Source organism: Squalius cephalus (assembly GCF_949319135.1).
Source record: "Squalius cephalus genome assembly, chromosome: 17".
In the NCBI taxonomy this organism is placed as follows: Eukaryota; Metazoa; Chordata; class Actinopteri; order Cypriniformes; family Leuciscidae; genus Squalius; species Squalius cephalus.
In genome coordinates, this window is record NC_137138.1 from 30,138,606 (window position 1) to 30,160,868 (window position 22,263).

The 22,263-nt window shown below is 44.4% G+C and overlaps 1 protein-coding gene across 1 annotated transcript; it reads right to left on the bottom strand.

Moving 5' to 3' along the window:
• Window positions 1-18,999: 18,999 nt before the first annotated feature.
• Window positions 19,000-21,981, bottom strand: LOC307144867 (putative G-protein coupled receptor 34). Its single transcript, XM_079847527.1, has 2 exons — window positions 21,943-21,981; window positions 19,000-21,810 (listed from the first exon to the last, which is right to left on the bottom strand). Exon 2 carries the CDS (start codon window positions 21,739-21,741, stop codon window positions 20,758-20,760), a length of 984 nt encoding a protein of 327 aa, XP_079703653.1. The 5' UTR covers window positions 21,742-21,810; window positions 21,943-21,981; the 3' UTR covers window positions 19,000-20,757.
• Window positions 21,982-22,263: the final 282 nt, after the last annotated feature.

The following is a 22,263-nucleotide window of genomic DNA, read 5'->3' on the forward strand; positions in this document are numbered from 1 at the left end:
AAGGAATTTTAAAAAGCAATTTTAACCAGAAAAATCTAATATTTATTTCCAAAATCGTGCAGGCCTTTCTCTTGATATCAGTATGTTCACTTTTGTTTTTCAGGGCCCAGATGCCACTGATGACTTCAACATTCACATGAGTCTCTGTACGTGAACACGGTATAGTGAAAATCTTGGAAATTAAAGGTATGTACAATGTTTTTAGGAATGGCACAAAGGTCTCTGTCTTTGAAGTGCTTTTTTGGCATTTGTTGTGTATCTTTGGATTATGTTGTGTTGTAAATAAATCCAAACAATTTAAAAGCCATTCTTTTTTAAATCTCCTCATTTACAGTATTGTGCAAGGTTGCTCAGAATGGCAGGGCCTGATAGCTCCTAATAGGGCCGTAAGGGGAGGTTCTTTGTCTTTCTCAGGTGAGAAAAGCTTACATATTAATGAGCTCCCGCATAAAGCTTTCTAACACAAAACACGTCGTAAAATTTTTAAATCAATATATTGTCTTATCTGAATGAGCAGTCAGGGTGATTTTCACATAGTTTTGGAGCAAATATTCTAGGCTACGTCATACAATTTTCAAAAGTCTTGTGAAGAAATAATCAGTATGGGTTTCATGGCCTTATTTCAGTGAGAATTTTTTTTTGTATTTTCACAAACCACGCATAAATGTCATTATCTCAAAACTACAAACTTTTACATACATGCTGCTGATATATTATTGTAGCAGAGTTTGTGCTGAATACAGTGTAATTAGACTTTAGCCATGAAAATGTCACAAGTAACAGAAATAACCAGAAATGTCAGAGCATGTCAGAACACCTCCAGGGCCCAGAAAACAGCTCAGACCTCAGAGGGTTAAGGATGTAGCACTGTCTGATCATTTCTGTATTTTCTATGATATATTGATCTCTCCTGCCATTGAAGCTAAATCTGTGTCTGTCAAGAAGAGATGCTTAAATGAGAACACCAGTGTACTATTTATGAAGGCTATATCCTTAACACCAAGTATATCTGCTGACTCTGTTGATTTTCTACTTGATTCTTTTAACTCAAAAGTTAAAGGTATAATTGATGATTTTGCTCCTGTTAAAGTCAGGAAGAAGAGTGGCAGACAAAAAGCACCTTGGAGAAACTCAACAGCAGTGCAAAATATGAAAAGACAATGCAGAAAAGCAGAGCGCATGTGGCGGAAGACTAAACTTGTAGTCCATTATAACATCTACAAAGACAGCCTTCATGCTTTCAATATGGAACTAGGCAAAGCTAGACAGACTTTCTTCTCAAATATTATAAACAGCAATTTAAACAACACACGCACTCTTTTTGCTACTGTAGAGAGACTGACAAACCCTCCAAGCCAGATTCCCAGTGAAATGCTCTCAGTGAACAAGTGTAGTGAGTTTGCTTCGTTCTTCTCTGAGAAAATCAGTAATATCAGAAAGGTGATCAGCACATCCTTAAGTTGCACTGAGGTCAGACAGATCAAACCACCTGAGAAAGTAGTTACTATGTCTGATTTCAAAGAAATTGATGGCAAAATTTTGGAAGAAACTGTACAGCACCTTAAAACATCAACATGCGCTCTTGACACACTTCCCACATCATTTTTCAAAAGTGTGTTAAACAGTTTAGAAGCAGATCTCCTAGAAGTGGTAAATGTCTCACTTCGCTCTGGGAGTTTTCCATACTCCCTGAAAACTGCAGTTGTCAAGCCCCTCCTGAAAAAGAGCAATCTGGATAAGACCATATTAAGCAACTATAGACCGATCTCAAATCTTCCTTTCATAGGCAAGATCATTGAAAAAGTTGTCTTCAATCAGCTGAACAAATTCTTGAGCTTGAATGGATACTTTGACAATTTTCAATCTGGTTTCCGACCGCACCACAGCACAGAGACAGCGCTCATAAAGATAATAAACGATATTCGCTTAAATACTGATTCAGGCAAATTATCAGTGCTGGTACTACTCGACCTCAGTGCTGCATTTGACACTGTTGATCATAACATACTTCTTGACAGGCTGGAAAACTGGGTGGGGCTTTCTGGGATAGTCCTAAAATGGTTCAGGTCATACTTAGATGGGAGAGGTTATTATGTGAATATAGGTGACCATAAGTCTGAGTGGACATCCATGACATGCGGAGTCCCTCAAGGCTCAATTCTTGCACCACTCCTGTTCAACCTGTATATGCTCCCAATGAGCCAAATAATGAGAAAGAACCAAATTGCTTACCACAGCTATGCAGACGACACACAGATCTACTTAGCCCTATCGCCTAACGATTACAGCCCCATTGACTCCCTGTGCCAATGCATTGACGAAGTCAACAGTTGGATGTGTCAAAACTTTCTTCAGTTAAACAAAGACAAAACTGAAGTCATTGCGTTTGGAAACAAAGATGAAGTTCTCAAGGTGAACGCATACCTTCACTCTAGGGGTCAAACAACTAAAAATCAAGTCAGGAATCTCGGTGTGTCCCTAGAGTCAGACCTTAGTTTCAGTAGTCATGTCAAAGCAATAACTAAATCAGCATACTATCATCTGAAAAATATTGCAAGAATTAGATGCTTTGTTTCCAGACAAGACTTAGAGAAACTTGTTCATGCTTTCATCACCAGCAGGGTGGATTATTGTAATGGACTCCTCACTGGCCTTCCCAAAAAGACCATAAGACAGCTGCAGCTCATACAGAACGCTGCCGCCAGGATTCTGAGCAGAACCAGAAAATATGAACACATCACACCAGTCCTCAGGTCTTTACACTGGCTCCCAGTTAAATTTAGGATTGATTTTAACGTATTATTACTGGTATATAAATCATTCAATGGCCTAGGACCTCAATACATTGCAGATATGCTCACTGAATATAAACCCAACAGATCACTCAGATCACTAGGATCATATCAGCTAGAAATACCAAGGGTTCACTCTAAGCATGGCGAGTCCGCTTTTAGCTATTATGCCAGCCGCAGCTGGAACCAGCTTCCAGAGGAGATCAGACGTGCTCCTACAGTAGTCACATTCAAATCCAGACTCAAAACACTTCTGTTTAGCTGTGCATTTACTGAATGAGCACTGTGCCAATGTTCGTCCGTTGTACAGTTGTACTGTATTTTATTTTATTTTTCTAAACTGTTTTAATTATTCCTATTTATTTTATTATTTTAATTTCTTCTATGTAAAGCACTTTGAATTGCCATTGTGTATGAAATGTGCTATATAAATAAACTTGCCTTGCCTTGCCTTGCCTTGCCTAGAGCCCAAGAGAAGGCCACACTCCGGGTGGAGTGGGCTCTCACACCAAGGGGGCACGGTCGGCCTTGCTGCTGGTAAGCCAGCTGGTAACCAGTGAGACAACCTTTGCTTGGAGAGAGCCTTTCCCTTCAGCTTCCCACCACAACAGACAAAGAGCTGATCAGAGGTCCTGAAACACTGCGTTCTGTCTACGTAAGCACGGAGGGCGCGTACTGGACAGAGCAGTGCCAAGGCTGGGTCTGCCTCCTCCGAGGGCAGCGCTTGTAGGTTCACCACCTGATCTCGAAAAGGGGTGGTCGGAACCTTGGGCACATATCCAGGTCGGGGTCTCAGGATCACGTGAGAGTTAGCCGGCCCGAATTCCAGGCACGCTTCGTCAACGAAAAATGCCTGCAGGTCCCCTACCCTCTTGATGGAGGCCAGTGCAAGCAGGAGCGCTGTCTTCATTGACAGGAACTTAAGCTCCACAGCTTGCAAAGGCTCAAAGGGAGCACTCCGCAGGGCAGTTAAAACCACTGAGAGGTCCCAAGAGGGCACGAGAGGAGGGCGAGGAGGATTCAGTCTCCTCGCTCCTCTCAGGAACCTGATGACCAGGTCGTGCTTTCCAATGGACTTACCCTCAACTGCACCATGATGTGCAGCGATAGCAGCAACATATACTTTAAGGGTGGAGGGAGACAGCCTTCTCTCCAACCCTTCTTGCAGGAAGGAAAGCACGACACTGATCGGGCATTTACTGGGGTCTTCTCGGCGAAAAGAGCACCAGGTGACGAAGAGGTTCCACTTCAACGCATAGGCATGTCTTGTGGACGATGCTCTAGCGGAAGTGATGGTAGCCACCACCGCTGGTGGTAGAGTACTCAAACCTGCCTCGACCCATCCAGGAGCCACACGTGGAGGTTCCAAAGATCGGGACGAGGGTGCCATAGGGTGCCCCATCTCTGAGAAAGGAGATCCTTCCTCAGAGGAATCGGCCAGGGAGGGGCTGTCACGAGGAGCATGAGTTCGGAGAACCAAGTCCGGGTGGGCCAATGAGGCGCAACCAGAAGGACCTGCTCCTCGTCCTCCCTGATCTTGCACAGGGTTTTTGCAAGAAGGCTCACTGGGGGAAACGCATACTTGCAGAGGCTCTGCGGCCAGCTGTGCACCAGTGCATCCGTGCCGAGCGTGCCCTCGGTTAGGGAGTAAAACAGGCTGCAATGGGAAGAGTCGTGGGTGGCAAACAGATCTACCTGTGCGTCGCCTAACTTTTCCCAAATCAGCTGAACCGACTGGGGATGGAGTCACCATTTTCCAGGGAGGGGCTGAAGCCGAGAGAGCTCGTCGGCTGCAGAGTTCAGGTCTCCGGGAATATACATGGATCGAAACAACCACAGATGCTTCTGACTCCATAAGAGGAGGTGGCGGGCGAGTTGCGACATACGGCGGGAGCGTAGACCATATTGACGGTTGATGTACGCTACAGTCGCGGTATTGTCTGATCGGACTAGTACGTGCTGGTTCTTGAGCAACGCATGGAAGCGGTGCAAAGCGAGACGTACAGCCAGCAACTCGAGGCAATTGACATGCCAAAGGCGCTGGGGTCCTGTCCAGGAGCCCGCGGCAGCATGTCCATTGCACATGGCACCCCAACCCGTGGTGGAGGCATCTGTTGAGACAACAACATGCCTGGAAACTTGTTCTAAGGGCACTCTGGCCCGTAGAAAGCTGAGGTTCGACCACAGGGTGAAGGTCTGACAACAGGTCGGAGTAATTGGTACTCGGAGCGTGCCGTTTTGCCATGCCCACCTCTCATAGGTCTCATATGAAGCAACTCGAGTGGTGTGGCTCCCACTGCGGATGCCATATGCCCCAGGAGCCTCTGAAAGGATTTCAGTGGAACCGCACTCTTGCTCTGGATGTGACGCAGGCAAGTCAGCATGGACTGCGCGCAATCGCTCGTAAGCTGCTCGCACATGGCGACCAAGTCGATTTCCATACCGAGAAAAGAGATCCTCTGCACAGGGCAGAGTTTGCTCTTCTCCCAGTTGATCCGAAGGCCCAGACGAGCTAGGTGCCGGAGCACTAGGTCCTTGTGCTCGCAAACCTGATCTTGAGAGTGAGCTAGGATCAGCCAGTCGTCGAGATAATTCAGGATGCGAACCCCGTGTAGCCGAAGCGGCACAATGGCTGCCTCGACGACCTTCGTAAAGACGCGAGGAGACAGGGCTAGCCCAAATGGGAGAACCAAGTACTGGTATGCCTGTCCCTCGAAAGCAAACCGCAGAAACGGTCTGTGTCAAGGAAGAATGGAGACATGGAAGTAGGTGTCCTTCAGTTCGATCGCTGCGAACCAATCCTGCGGCTGGATGCATTCGAAAATGCGTTTGGCCGTGAGCATCTTGAACAGGATCATGTAGAGGGACCGGTTCAAAACTCGCAAATCCAGAATTGGCCGTAACCCACCGGATTTCTTCGGTACAATGAAGTAGGCGCTGTAAAACCCGGACTTCATTTTGGCTGGAGGGACAATATCGATCGCACCTTTCGCCAGTAAGGTAGCGATTTCTGCACGCATGACAGGGGCATTGCCACCGACCATAGTGTAGCGGACTCCCCTGAAGTGGGGAGGTGATTGTGCGAACTGAATTGCATAGCCGAGTCGGATGGTCTTGGCGACCCAGCAGGAGAGGTTGGGAAGCTGAAGACAGGCTCCCAAAAACTGTTACAGTGGGGTCATGGGGACCACAGACGTACCCTCGATGGAGCAGCGAAGCGTTATGCCTGGCCCGGACTGGGGAGGCGGAGCGTCCCGGTGTGGGGGCACAGTCATAGACCACGTCCTGACAGAGGAGACCAGGGAAGGACGTGCGTTCCACTGGGGTCTACTCTGACAGGGTTCTGGCGGCAGAGGGGGACGAGAGTGGCGAGGCTCGTAAGCGGGGGGCGGGGCTTGAGCGGACTGGGCCGCCTTCCTGCGACCACCTCCACGGCGCGGCCCGGGTGAAGGCTGCTGCTTGGGCCGAGCGGGAGGGGCGGGAGTCGCAGGAGGGTACCCTCGGCGGCGAACAGACTGAGTTGACTGTGCCGGCGACTGGGTGGAGGCAGCAGCTGCTCGCCGGGGCAGTATGTTGTAGCGACAATGCCTGACATGCGGTCACATGCTGTTCCAATTAGTAATTCCTTGTCTCCAAACACGTCCTTCGTTGTCTTTTTAGACAACGGGTCTGTCCACGGCGTCGCCAAGTCTACTTGGACATGTCAAAATTGCAATCTGGTTAATAATTTCCCCAGAGGGACATTTGAGCCATAAAGAGGACCCTGTTTTTAAGAACCCCTTTGTAAAACCCCCCTAGTTCAGCATGGACTTCCTGTGATTTTACAGCCTCAGGACATTCCAGAAGACACACACACACACACACACACACACACTCGTGGACTTTCAACCAGAAACCCACCACGAGATGCAACTGAAGCACATTTCCATATATGGACTTCCACATAGTAAAATGTCATTTTACCATTCATTACAAATTTATAATAGAGGTGTGACTTGCTAGAGTAAAATCTGTAATTCTGAAGGTTCATTGAAAGAAAATCACTCAATAGTGTCTTGTAATACGACCTCGACCTGGTCATAAACCTTTATGGTCCCAAAGCTGCAGCTCATCCAGTTCCTTGGCAAACCAACATTCCAACACATTTACTTTTCATGGAACTCTTCAGAGAAAACTCTTCAAATGTTTGATACATATTCCTTTATTTCCCAGGTGCCTTCACTTGCCATAACGGAAACGCTGACAATTTTATTGTGTGTTTAATCAAACTTTATGTGTGTGTAATTATGCATATAGATGTAACATCATGTTTCCCCGACCTTTATCTGTCATAATTAGTATCTGTCTGACCGTCCTGTTTTAATTCAACCCGTCACACATAGTAAATTACAGTAAGATGTATTGTTCCAGGTGTACAATCTTAAGAAGAAATATGAATTCTTTCTCTCATAAGACATATGGTGAAAGTAGGCGTTTTCTTCTTCACACAAAGAGAATTTTCCCGCTTCAGAAAAGACAATCTGATTCGCTGTCGTTCCAAGAGAAGGCGTAAACAGATGTTTGTTAAAAGGCAGAAACCCCCTCATCACACTCTCTTCCTTCTTCGCTCACCGCTCTTCTCTCATCGATCCCGCTGACCTCTCCTCTTCTCTTCTCCGGTCGCTCTCATCCCGGACCTCATCCACGTGTAGCGCAGCTCCATGGCAACCAGCTGAACAGGCCTCGCCGTGGCCTCTGGGACACAAACCCCCGCGCCATGTAAAAGCCTGCTGCCTTAGAAACCAAGATTTCTGGCCTCTTCCGCACGGAAGACGAACTTTCTCGGTAATGTTACATCCAATGAGTCTTTAAACTTCACGGCACCTGAAGACGCAACAGAAACAGGATCGACACCACCCTCTTGTCCTGCCTCAGCCTCGCGCCGAACAGAGAACAAACGTGCAAGTGACGATAACCTTATCTGATAAAACTGCTTTCCAGGTTGTCTCGTGAACCAAGGTTTCTGTATGTAATAATTACTAGCTCTTCCTCTTCTCTTTTCTTTCTTTCTTTCTTTCATTTCATTCTGATCACTTATGTTATTGTTTGGTTATATGTTGTTTGTTTATTGTTTGCATTTTTACGTACGTTTATATTCATAGCTCATATAATCTATAGTTTTGCATTTATTAAAATTCATAAATACTTTTCACTGTCTCCGTGTTTGAAAATCCACCATTCTAAAGTCAATGAAACAAAAGATCTTAAGCTACAAGCTCGAAATATAGACTACTTGAGTAGTTTTAATTAATAAACTCAGGAAGTTGATGTCCGTGGCCAGGACATGAAACTCTCTTGAAGTTTGTGAATATCTCTTCTTGACTGTAATGATTTTACATTTATTTCGCTGGACGAATTAAATGTCGGTCAGACCAGTCACAGAACAAGATAATCTCGATAATTGATAAAATAAATGTACAAGCGACTTATGAATTATGACCATGAGTCATAAAAATTAATATTCCCAAAATTCCCCATATTCTTGAGCTAATTCAAATTTACCCAGAGTCGTATTCGTTACATTAATGGTGGAGTAATTTTTGGCAGTTTCAAACTTTATTTGGTGGAACAAATTCAGTTTCAGTGAATGTGTATTATTGGTATTAATAATTGTAACGTTACACGCGCGTTTTGAATTGTGAGGTAAGTCGCTAAGGCGAACTCACTCAGCTGACGTTAGGCACAAAGCCAGCTCAGCTCTTCAAATTAACAGTTTCAAAAAAATGTCTAAGCATTTTTAATCACTGTTAAGTGCTAAAACTGCAGCTCATAATATTACAGTGTCCCTGTAAAGACGAAGACGTAAATCTGATAGTTTTTCAGTCGTAATAGGCCTTATGATATACAATACGTTAACGATAAGCTCCTGGTCAGAAATTGGCCTCGCGATCCAATTTCGTAAACCTACGCAAAAATCATAAAAGTGCTATTGTGATTAAATGCTTATGGGAGATGAGTAGATGATAATTCCTGCTCATAGCTGTTTGATGCATGTGTGCTCACGGCTTAAGTTCACAGATGTCTAATTCCTGTCGTGCTCATAGCTCTAATTAAGTAAAACAAGAAGTTTAATACCTGTTTTATTGTAAACCGTTTCAGATATAGGGCCCTATCTTGCACCCAGCGCAATTGACTTTGTACACCGACGCATGTATCATTCCTATTTTGCACCCGCGCAAAGCGCGTTTTTTCCTCCACAGAAGCACGTCGCTAAACTAGGGAATGAACTTGCGCTCCCTGGGCGGTTCAGCGCAAAAAAGGAGGCGTGTTCCAGCGCAAACGTTCCTTCATGCTATTTTGCAGGTTTAGAAAACAGTTGCGCCACTAACCAGGAAAAAATGGTTTAAAGTCAGTGGCGCGTTGCGCATGTTATTCATATGCTATTTTAAGGGCGCATGCTTGGCCATAATCAATGTAGCGTGTGCACAACGCGCATACACTTTGATTCTCTCATCTACACAGAAGCAGCAGTTTTCATTTTTGCAAATCATACATTATTACGATAGATAGATAGATAGATAGATAGATAGATAATTTATTATAAAAGCATACATCTAGCTTACACATTTACCCAAATTATCATACGCCTTTTTAACCGAAGTTAATTTGGGTGGGTTTCTCCATCCCCAACGTCCCTGACGAGAGCGTTGCTCTCCTTGGCTGTGAACCGATCCTGGCGCGCGTCTGGCAAACCCGCCGTTATAATAGGAATCCGCTTTAGAACAAGCGCTCCTGCTCTTAAAGGGAATGTGAGATGACGCTCTGATTGGTTTATTTCACGTTACGCCCAAACCACACCTATGAATAATGAAGCTCTTCTGACCAACCCATTTTAGATTTGCGCCTGGCGCAAGAGTCATTTATCCCGCCGGGAAAATAGCAACAGCGCCAAGACCCGCCCACAAAGTTACTTGCGCTTTGCGCGTTGACACTTGCGTTTCAGATCGTTAAAATAGGGCCCATTATGTGTAATTGGAGACCAGTTTTATGAATTAAGAAAAGATGATAGTCCCTGTTCTTATGCTAAAACCGTCTCAATGTGTAATGTAAATGTGTAATATAAATGTGTAATCCCTGTAGTTACATGTTGTGAAACTCGCAGTTTCCGCATGCAACAGAGCGCGAAATACTCGTGATTTCCACAGATAAAAAAATCTGCTGTCTAAATTGCTGAATCACGTCACCGACACTAGAGGGCAGCCTCTAGAGGGGTGGCAGTGCTCAAAGTACGCGCCCCCCACCGACGTCATCCTGCGTGAGCGTTGCCTCCCACTGACGTCAGCCTGCGCGAGCGCAACTACGCCATCTCGTGGCGTTCTAAGATAATACCTGCTTTCAATTTCTTTTTCTCTCTGCATTCATTTTCTCTCTCAAATATCTAACTGCATTCAAGCTTAGCTTATGCTGATATTATTTGGAGTTAGACAATTCCTTTTTCTGTTTTTGACTGTCACACTTTAAGTGAAGTTCTAAAAAACTTTTTTTGAGTTAAAGCTTAGACAGTCTCAGTCTGCAATTGAAGTGTCTCATTGCTACCCTTTTCGTCTGATTATTTTTATAATCAATACTAATAACTTCAGTGTTATTGTAAGGATTATAGGAAGTCATTCTGAATTTCAGTTTTAATTGTTTTAGTATTGATACATCACTGTATCATTCTAATTTTCTTTCCTTCCTTATTTTTATTATTTTGGACCTCTCCTTGCATGCTAAGTTGAACTTCAATTCAAACTGGTTTAAATTTTAATTTAAAATTGTGTCTAATCAACCAGGTAGACCCTGAGAAGACAACCCACTAGCGGGGCCTATTCCTCTGCCGGCGTCTCAAGCCTGTGTTGTTATTCAAATTTTATTTCATTGATAATTTTTTTTTTCCTTTTCTTTCTCTTCTCTTTCCTCTTCCCTCTTTTCTCCAAAAAGTGGGGTGGGGTAGGTTATTCTGATAAATCACCATCAGTTATCATAATTTCCCTTTTGTTGTATCACTATTTTAGTAAAGCCTTTGCCTCGGACTCCTGCATACATATTTACTCAAGTTGATGAAACCAGAAAGCCTTAATTTACATTAAGTCTAACATCTTAATCCCTTATTGTGTATCTATTGGCAGAACTCAGTCAGTGTTTATAGGCTTAGGCCTCTTTATTTTTATTTTATAACACTCCCGTGTTATTGTTTGTGACATTTCATTGCAGACCAATTCACTTCCTTGTGTTGTGTTTCCCTTTTCTTCCCTACCTTCAACTTTGTTGTTATTTTAATTTTTCTCCATTTCTGTTGTGATTTGTTTCTCTCATTTCACTTACAGACAGAACCTAAGAGAGACCCCAGGAAAGCGAATAGAGTAACGATCAAAGCCGGCGTCATTAGACGACCCCCAGGCTACCGCCTGTCAAAATCTCTATTGTGGGTTATCCATACCCACGAAATTGGCTCCGCTAACTGTCGGCATCAGTTAGCCCCGAAATTCTCATAAACGGCATAGCCCGTATGAGTATAGCTCATTTGACCCTAAAACAAACTTGCATTTTGTCTCTTTTTGTGTGTGCTGTGCTTCTCTCGCCAACAGTAAGCCGAGATGTCGAGCTCACCCTGTCCTGCAGTCCGCTGGGACGACCTTGAGGCATGGCTGAGGGACATAACAAAGACCGTGCTGCCCCAGGACCCACATCGCTCGAGCCAAGAGCAACGGGACACAGACCTGAGCCAGTTCGAGTCCCATGATCCAGCCCAGACATACAGCCACGAGCAGCTGTCCAAAATCTTCGGAAACCTCGCACTCAAACTCGTCGCCAGGGCCCGGGACAGTGAAAGAACCAACCTCGATCTGGAGCAGAAGGTAGCCGCACTACAGCTCCAGGCCACAGAGGCCCTGGAGGACCGAGCACACACACAGAGCCGTCTAGACCAGCTCCTCTCCCTGACCGAGGAAGAGGACGAGACGGACACAACGCTACAACAGGAAGTTGAAAGACTTCAAAATGCCCTAGACGATCTTCATCGGCACACAGACCAAAGACAACAGTCTGAGGAACTCACCCGGAAGGAACTCAACGAAAGGCTCCAACAGGCTGAAGCTCTCCTTGAGAGAGCAGAGACTAAAATCCATCAGCTTGCTCAGCAGAGACACGAGCTCCAAGATGAACTTGACACTGTTCATGCAGAACTAAAACATGCTTACAGATTGCAGAGTGGCTGGAACAGAGAAACACACCTCACAGAGTTTCTCCCAATCAGCCACCCCAACCCTGTCAGCCAAAATCCAAAAGCTGAAGGGGGCGGAGTTGTAAAGGGTCAGAATCCTCCCCAGACGGATTGGGCCCCCAGCAACAGCTCTCCTCCCAAAAGCCTTGACAAGCTGGCCAGACACATTCCTACGTTTGCCGGAGACGGAAGTGTTTATGCGTACCTTCAAGACATTGATTTTCACCTGCAAACTGTCGCTAACGTGACAGCTTGGGACAAGTTGTATTTGTTACGAATAACCGCAAATAGAGAAGTGCGTAGCTTCCTGGATCGACAACCAGAGGCTGTCAAAGCAGATTACAAGCAACTGCGACAAGCTTTGATCCTTGAATTCTCTGACCCAGAATCAGACCAAGGGTTTATCAAGGCCTTTGACGTCAAACAGGCCCGACTTGAACACCCCCAGTCCTACTATGGCCGACTCCGACAAACGTTCTTCGGAGCAACCAACGCTCCACATTTGGAAGAAGATGTAACTTTTAGAACTTTGTTTTTGCGAAATCTACATAGCACTGTGAGTAAACATCTCGGTGTGCTCGTCTGCCCACGAACCATGTCTACTCGAAAACTCAGAGACTTAGCCCACAAGGCTTACACCAAGCAAAGGGCTATGGATGAAAAGACTGTCAAAACACACACAATTTACTCCGTCTCTGAGAACTGCTCAGAGCCAGACAGCAGGTGGCAGCACGACTGTGACGGTGCTCATCCAGAGCGTCGGACCGAACGCTCAGAAAGATTCTGGAACCAGCATCATCCGCCGTCCAGAACTCCAAGCCCAGACCGTCGAAACTGCAACGTCTCTCCACAGGACACTGGTGAGCCAGAGTCTTCTTACACAACAGATGAAGACAGTGCAGCCACGTCTGACACCGACACAGAAAACGAACACTGACACCTGCTGCTTCAAGGTCATCTCTGACCTGCAGCTGTGCAACCAGACCAATGTCTGCGCCACATACCTACCACCATCACGATTGCAGTGATTACACAGCACGAACAAACTTTACCAACTACACTGCACGCCTCAGAGCCGCTTACGACACCTCCGCTGTGTACAAAGAAAGGTCATGCGGACCTCTGATGAACAGACCTTTCCTATGCCAAGGGTGCCCATGTGCTGAACACCGCAGCACGAAAGCCACGCATGGCACATCGAAGCACGTGGCATACCAACCTCAGCGAAGCAACAAGACTGTCCTAGCCAACCAAGGACATCCGTTGCTGAAAATTTTCCTCCCTTTCTCTCTCTCTCCCTTTTTCCTCTAACAGGATGCTGTGGTGGTTCGCGAGAAAGCAGCCCCAATCGGACATCACCAGGCCCGGCATCCGGCATCGCATTAAGAGAGAACACCCCCGACTCCTGATCACCAAGGCAAGACGCACACTCAGGAAGTCTAACATGGTGATGGGCATCTCCACGGTCAGCGACCACGCCCCGACACTCGTCTTGGCTTTCATTCTGCACCAGACTCAACGAGACGTGAGCATCCACAGCCCAGCTCACAAAGCCGTGTCTGGCGGGTTCCTACGAACCGTGAAAAAGGGGGGTCCCACGACGTCGACCACCTCAACCTCACTTGAGCTGCATCATCAGCCTAGCAACCACCTGCCATCCATTGTGCCTATTTGTTGTTCGATGAAGTCCATCTCCAAGTCTTCATCCAACACAAAGGGGGAATGTAGCGACAATGCCTGACATGCGGTCACATGCTGTTCCAATTAGTAATTCCTTGTCTCCAAACACGTCCTTCGTTGTCTTTTTAGACAACGGGTCTGTCCACGGCGTCGCCAAGTCTACTTGGACATGTCAAAATTGCAATCTGGTTAATAATTTCCCCAGAGGGACATTTGAGCCATAAAGAGGACCCTGTTTTTAAGAACCCCTTTGTAAAACCCCCCTAGTTCAGCATGGACTTCCTGTGATTTTACAGCCTCAGGACATTCCAGAAGACACACACACACACACACACTCGTGGACTTTCAACCAGAAACCCACCACGAGATGCAACTGAAGCACATTTCCATATATGGACTTCCACATAGTAAAATGTCATTTTACCATTCATTACAAATTTATAATAGAGGTGTGACTTGCTAGAGTAAAATCTGTAATTCTGAAGGTTCATTGAAAGAAAATCACTCAATAGTGTCTTGTAATACGACCTCGACCTGGTCATAAACCTTTATGGTCCCAAAGCTGCAGCTCATCCAGTTCCTTGGCAAACCAACATTCCAACACATTTACTTTTCATGGAACTCTTCAGAGAAAACTCTTCAAATGTTTGATACATATTCCTTTATTTCCCAGGTGCCTTCACTTGCCATAACGGAAACGCTGACAATTTTATTGTGTGTTTAATCAAACTTTATGTGTGTGTAATTATGCATATAGATGTAACATCATGTTTCCCCGACCTTTATCTGTCATAATTAGTATCTGTCTGACCGTCCTGTTTTAATTCAACCCGTCACACATAGTAAATTACAGTAAGATGTATTGTTCCAGGTGTACAATCTTAAGAAGAAATATGAATTCTTTCTCTCATAAGACATATGGTGAAAGTAGGCGTTTTCTTCTTCACACAAAGAGAATTTTCCCGCTTCAGAAAAGACAATCTGATTCGCTGTCGTTCCAAGAGAAGGCGTAAACAGATGTTTGTTAAAAGGCAGAAACCCCCTCATCACACTCTCTTCCTTCTTCGCTCACCGCTCTTCTCTCATCGATCCCGCTGACCTCTCCTCTTCTCTTCTCCGGTCGCTCTCATCCCGGACCTCATCCACGTGTAGCGCAGCTCCATGGCAACCAGCTGAACAGGCCTCGCCGTGGCCTCTGGGACACAAACCCCCGCGCCATGTAAAAGCCTGCTGCCTTAGAAACCAAGATTTCTGGCCTCTTCCGCACGGAAGACGAACTTTCTCGGTAATGTTACATCCAATGAGTCTTTAAACTTCACGGCACCTGAAGACGCAACAGAAACAGGATCGACACCACCCTCTTGTCCTGCCTCAGCCTCGCGCCGAACAGAGAACAAACGTGCAAGTGACGGTAACCTTATCTGATAAAACTGCTTTCCAGGTTGTCTCGTGAACCAAGGTTTCTGTATGTAATAATTACTAGCTCTTCCTCTTCTCTTTTCTTTCTTTCTTTCTTTCATTTCATTCTGATCACTTATGTTATTGTTTGGTTATATGTTGTTTGTTTATTGTTTGCATTTTTACGTACGTTTATATTCGTAGCTCATATAATCTATAGTTTTGCATTTATTAAAATTCATAAATACTTTTCACTGTCTCCGTGTTTGAAAATCCACCATTCTAAAGTCAATGAAACAAAAGATCTTAAGCTACAAGCTCGAAATATAGACTACTTGAGTAGTTTTAATTAATAAACTCAGGAAGTTGATGTCCGTGGCCAGGACATGAAACTCTCTTGAAGTTTGTGAATATCTCTTCTTGACTGTAATGATTTTACATTTATTTCGCTGGACGAATTAAATGTCGGTCAGACCAGTCACAGAACAAGATAATCTCGATAATTGATAAAATAAATGTACATGCGACTTATGAATTATGACCATGAGTCATAAAAATTAATATTCCCAAAATTCCCCATATTCTTGAGCTAATTCAAATTTACCCAGAGTCGTATTCGTTACAATGTGCTTAATAGCCTCAGTCTGTTTCTGGGCAGCCGAGAACTTTTGGGCGAAGTCCTCGACTGCGCCGCCGAAAAGGCCTGCCTGGGAGATAGGAGAGTCGAGCAGACGAGTCCCTTAACCGCCAGGTTAAGCCACAGGTGTCGTTCCTGGACCACACTAGTGGACATCACCTGACCAAGGGAGCTTGTGGTCACCTTCGTCGCCCAGAGAGCGAGTTTGGTGGTGGCACGCAGTTCATCAAAGAGCACTTGGTCAGCTCTGCCCTCGTGCATGTCCTTGAGCATTCTGGCCTGGTAGACCTGGAGGATGGCCATGGCATGCAGCGAGGCGGCGGCCTGCCCCGCAGCTCTATGGGACCTCGCCACGAGAGTGGATGAAAACCTACAGGCCTTGGAGGGGTGCTTTGGGTCACCACGCCACGTCGAACCACTCTGCAGACACAGTTGCATCGCAGCAGAGTGTTCAACGGGGGGGAACCCCAGTGTACCCGTGGACCGCGGCCTCATGAAGGGCAGAGAAGGCGGAGGAGAACGATCACAGGAAGACAACACGTGCAGCTCCCAAGAACCAATCATCCAACCGCGAGCGCTCAGGGCAGGGCGGAGGGTTCCGTGCTAACCCGATGCTCGCGGTGGCCCAGGAAAGCATAGCCGTCAGTTCTGGATCCAACTCGGACAGTGCTGGGACCCCGGAGGGCGGCAGCACATCCGAATAATCATCTCCAGAAGAATCCAGCTCCCCTTGTGATGTGGCGATCGACATCGATTCTTCCTCTGGAGCACCAAATGCGATACGAGGCACATCCATAGACGGCCCCGCGGCAACATGTGAAACACTCGTGGGTTGCTGAGCTGCAGAGGGGGGTGTGGCCCGAGGAAGCATCGTCGGATCACTCAGATCACCCTGGCCACCAGCCAAAGTGTCACCTCTTGTGGAGAGGACAGATTGGGGTGTGGCAGAGGGGACTCTACCTTTAGACAGGTCACAGAGTCTCGATCTCAGCTCAGTGATGGTCATGTTCCCACAGTGAGAACATGACTCATCCATGAAAGCTGCCTTTGCGTGTTCTAAGCCCAAACACGAAATGCAGTGATCATGCCCATCAGAAGAAGGAACGGAACAACCGCACCCAGAAACACACGGGCGTGACATCTTTAAAAAGACGTGCCCGTGCAAGCTCTTTTTGTGAGAGGAAACTTTGCAATCTGCGCCAAGACGGCCAGGGAGAAACACACAGGCTGGATGCAGACCACTGCACAGATCAGCAGGCAGGAATGTGAAACTCGCTGGAATCGCCTATGACACCAACACTGGTGTCAAACTGGAAAGTAGCTTTTCTCGAAGAACACTCGATGATTCAGAGAGAATGCAGGCTACAGGAGTGAAGAGGACCTCTTGGCTCCGAAGCAAAAACATATCTGCATGTTGTGGCGTACTTCCTTATATAGGAGTTACGCATGCAAATTCCGCAGACCCATGGCATTTCCACTGCCATTGGCTCGTTTTGTAATACTCGAAAGTGATAGGCTTCTAAGCAAAACCCCCATTTCGTCGTCACTGACGTAACTCGTAGTGACCATGAAAGGGAACGTGTTTAGAGATGAAGGAACTGTGGTGCGAGCAGCTCACTCTCTGAGATCGTAACTGTGCAACTATGAAAGGTCATACGTGCAAATGCACTGGTGACCTCTCACTTCATGTTATCACATCAGGTTCATAAGAAACACTGAGGGTCTGATCAGGCAAGTCTTTTACAGATAATTTGCTTTGAATATTCTATTGCACCAAACCCATGGAACACACAATATTAAAAATGTTAAAGCTTTACATATAGAGACTGCAAAGTTCAGAGGTTTTGCCTGGTTTATAATATTCATTATATACATTATAAAAACACTTTTTTTATGTGCAAGTATGTGTTAAGCGTGCATTAAATAGATAACGGGGCGTATTAAGTGGAAAATTATCTGAACTCGAAACTCTTCAAGTCACAAACGGGATCCTGCAAGTCACCCACACGCGGCAGAAAAAAAAAACTGATGATTTCATCAGTGTTTGCTCAGATCTGTTGATCAGAAACAAATGATAACTTTCAACTCACACAGCAGCTTTGAGCATGATATCAAGCTCATCTATCATTCTAAGATATCAGCTGAGAGCTACAGAATTTTTTGCAGCAAACAATGCACTGATGCACACCGAGATAATTTAATTAAATTGTATTTATTTAAAAATGTATTCTCATGAACAATACAATACAATATTTGTTACAATTACAATAATGGCTTTAGCCAGAATACAGATGTGCAAATGTGTACATACACAGTAATGCATTTTATGACATAAAAACAAGCACCATTTCATAGTATTTATCAGGTTACTAATGCAGTATTAAACATGGCTAATTTTTTAATAGTTTTAAGTTACTTGTCAATAAAATCAAATAAAATAATCAACCATTTTTTTATTTGCCTATTGTTTAAGTAAAAAGTACAAATATCCTTTAATCAGCATTTCCCCACATTACTTTCATGTTAAGACAGAAAGTTGGTGGCTAACACTTAAACACTGGCCGCAGATACATTTATTTCCACACACATGGTCAAGGCCGCATTAATGCATGGGCTTACCTGGGCTGAAGCCCAGGGGCCTCCCAAGTTCAGGGGCCTCCCATGTTCAGGTTCATTATGAGCTGAAAAGGTCATATTGTTTTGTAACTTGTCAGGTTTTCTGTCAATCACTCTAATCGCACGTTACATGTCTGCTGATTGAGTGACCCACGTGGCCCGTTCACAGCCAGCGATTTTGTCGCTGTATGTCGCTAGTCTCTATACTGTGAAGTCACTTGTGGGCGTTGGTAGTGCTGTCGCTCTAATGTTATTGGTAGACTGCTTCTCTGGCCACATCTATAAAAAACACCATCACAAGTGATACAACTATATTATTTTAATTTGACTAGGAATTAGGCTCAAAAGAAACAGTATGCTGTTGGGAGAGTGGTTTTATATTACCACACAGCAGTGTTCAGTGGATTAAATAATTTACTAGATTAACGATCGATCAATCTACAAATTAAACTCACTCATACTGTCATAAATTACTAAAACGTCATTCGAATTTGACAAATAATACATTTTCTTGTCCCACAAGTCAACATAATGCAGGGGAAACTGTAAAATGAACTGCAGCAGTGCTAAACTTGCATCATAAAACTACAAAACTCGAACTATAAATGTATGAATTAAACTCACTGAGACTGTCGACAGTTTCTTTTCCATGCATCATTTTATTATATCCATGTTTGTGGTTAGTTACAGTCAAATCATATAAAACAGTGAAATCACCCTCGAACTCTTCTGTCTTGCCTGCACTGCACTCGAGACGGTGACGGGAGCTGAGTTCCACTGAAAGGCTTCTTTCCTATTGGTTGTCGCTCGCGAAAATCGCTTCTCATTTGCATAAAGTTGAAATTTAGTTGCTGTGTGTGGTTGTTAAATAAAGTGTCTTGTGTTTATGCTTAAGTGGGCTCAGTGATATGTTAATAACAATATTATGGTGTTTTCTGGCTCAAAGAGGGAAAACTCACTGTTGTAATTCTCGAAAGAAACTAATGCATTTTGTGATGTAGATTACCTAGATATTACACTTTTTTAAAATGAGACTCTATAAATCGAGGGGATGGGGGGCCTACAAAACCTCTCAGCCCCGGGGCCTAACATTAAGTTAAGGCGGCTCTGCACATGGTTGACTCATAACACAACAGTAAACATGTCAACCACATAAGATCTTTTTCACAAGGGAAAACCACAGCATTTACAAAGGTAATTTTTTTCGTGCTTGCATAAATAATGGTCATGCTCTCAGTAAAATACATTAATAAAGGAAATGTAAAAAGTCTATCCACAAATAAACAGTCAGAGTACTCAAGCACAGTGGTTTTCAATTGATTGGTAATGCGTCCCATATTTTGTTGTTGAAGTCAACAGCTCAGCTGTGCATCTAAAAAAGTGTTAGATTAATATGTTACTTGGTAGAAGCTAGTCAAATAATACAGATGCCAACACTGACATGTTCTGTGACCTACCCAAAAATATGATAAATGAACAAAAAATGACCCACTTACGATGAGGATAAATTATTAGGATCTGTGTCAACCACAATTTGTGGATGCAGAAACCATAAAAACATTGAAATAACACATTTAGAAATCAAACTCTCATTTTCCTATTTAGCCTATATCATGTAAATAACTGTACATGTTGTTGGGTCTGTGCAGTTTCATACATATATCCATTCTTAATTTTAGACAGACCATTTTGTTATTGTTTTTGGGACCACCACACAATCTGAATCAAAGCGAACCCATTTGATGACAATGCTCAGCTACATATTCAGTATTTACAGAAACACAGTAAATTCTTAAACATACTTAAACTACCAGTCAGAGATTTAGACACACCTGCTTATTTTTTATTTATTATAACTTCCTGCATTTTTTTTAGATCATATGAAACAAATTCAGTCATGTGTGCCCAAATCAATAGTGTACATAATTTAAAACTAAATATCTTAGATTGTTGAATCTACAAAATTTGATTCATGTAGTCAGAAATGGAAAACTCATCCATTTAGAATGAAAGGTTTGCGCAGAGGTTGCGTAGGTTTGCGCAGAGAAAACTGATAATCGTTTGCACCTTGGAACCTATTTCCGGGAGTGCGTTCTCGAGCCACCAGGCACTGTTTTGTGCGGATGGGCGGCCGGCCGGAGCGCGTTGAGGGTTTTCTGTTAGAATGATGTCGTGTTAGCTGCCCCTAAGTTAATAACTAATGATCTTCGCAATGGAAGTGAATCAATCAATCAAAACTAACTTTAGCTGGACACTAACTTTATCCTAGAGCTGCTGTAAAGCCAAAACAATCTATGTTACTGTAATTTCCTATTATCACTGTAAAGCTGCTTTGAAACAATTCAAATTGTTAAAAGCGCTATATAAATGAAGGTGACTTGACTCGACTAAGGCTAAATTTCAGTAAGCGAGCGGTTTATGCTGATTCTCCTTCTGTTTAAAGCATACATATTTTTAAACTTGCCCTGAATGGCACAGAGTAAGGTTTTCCTGTACGCACTGTTTAAGAAGTAATAGATAATTGGGTCTAGGCAGCTATTTAGAGTGGACAGTAGCAAGGTACTCTCATTTAAGATGTGCAACAATTGTTGGCTAGGAAGATCCCTGATCACGTTCATCTGAGCCAGAACGTATGGGATTCGTATTGCATGGTAAGGCAAGAAACACAAAGTAAAAATGGCCGGTACCAAGAAAGTCTTCATGATGACCCTCTTTTTGCGACTCTGTGCCTTAGAGTCACCGTTACCCATGGACATAGTCCTGAGTTTATTAGTTATCTTCACATAAAAACAAAGAAAGGCCACATAAAAAACAAGGAAGAACACCACTGTTGTCAGGTTAATGGTCCCACCGACAGTCCCCTTGCTGTGGAAGTGGAAGCAAACTTTGTTGCACGGATGTTTCTGACTGTTGCTTGTCAAAAAGGGGATCGTTCCTGAAATGAGGACAGCCCAGATGATGTAGCTTGCCATGTGGCTCCACTTGGTCTTTTGGATGCTGAACACCCAAACGGGCTTAACGATTTTCAAGTAGCGATCCAGACTGATAAGGCTGAGGAACAGGATGCTGGAATACATGTTGATGTAGAAGAAGATCCCCACCACCTTGCACAAGTAGAAGGGACCTACTTTGTTGTGGTAGTAAACCCGCAGGGGCAAACATAGGACCAGCAGAGTGTCTGCCAGGGCGAGGTGCCGCATGTATATGGCCATGGAAGAGTCTGTATGCCACCGAAGGAAAAATATGTAAAGGGTGATGGTGTTGCAGAGCAGACCGATGCAACAGATAACAATGTAGCCAGTGGGCACAAAGGGTGAAAGTATGCCATCATGAATCTTGCAGGATTCGTTCAAGGTTAAATTGCCTTGCTGCAGCATTGTGACAGCCAAAAAATTGGTGTACACTTGCTGACCACTGCTCCTCAAAAATCTTGACACACAGAGATCCTAATGAAGCAAAAGGGGAAAAGGTCAAAGAATGGTCTGCATTTTGACAGGTTCTTACTTGATCTTTCCTACAACTTGTTGAATTGCTATTGGACAAATGCTAAGATTCCAAGAAAAGAATAGCACTCTTACCTGTGTGAGTGGTTTGCTTGCGCCTGAGCAAGTGACTAAGTGTATGTCAGTTCAGAAACTTCTGCACCTATGCAGGAGACTCTGCCCGTATGTGACGTCAGACCTGGTAACTGTGGTTGATGCTGCTGTTAACCACAGCAGATGTCACAGTGCTCAACAAAACTTGTTTATAGAAAACCAAATCTCACTTCCTCTCTCTCAGAGAACAGGAAATGTCTGGTTGCCTCAAATGAGAATTGGTGACCATTGCCTTGTTTTACCCCAACATTGTGCACAGTTGAGGAATATACACTTTAGAGTTCTTTGGCTTGTAACAACCTT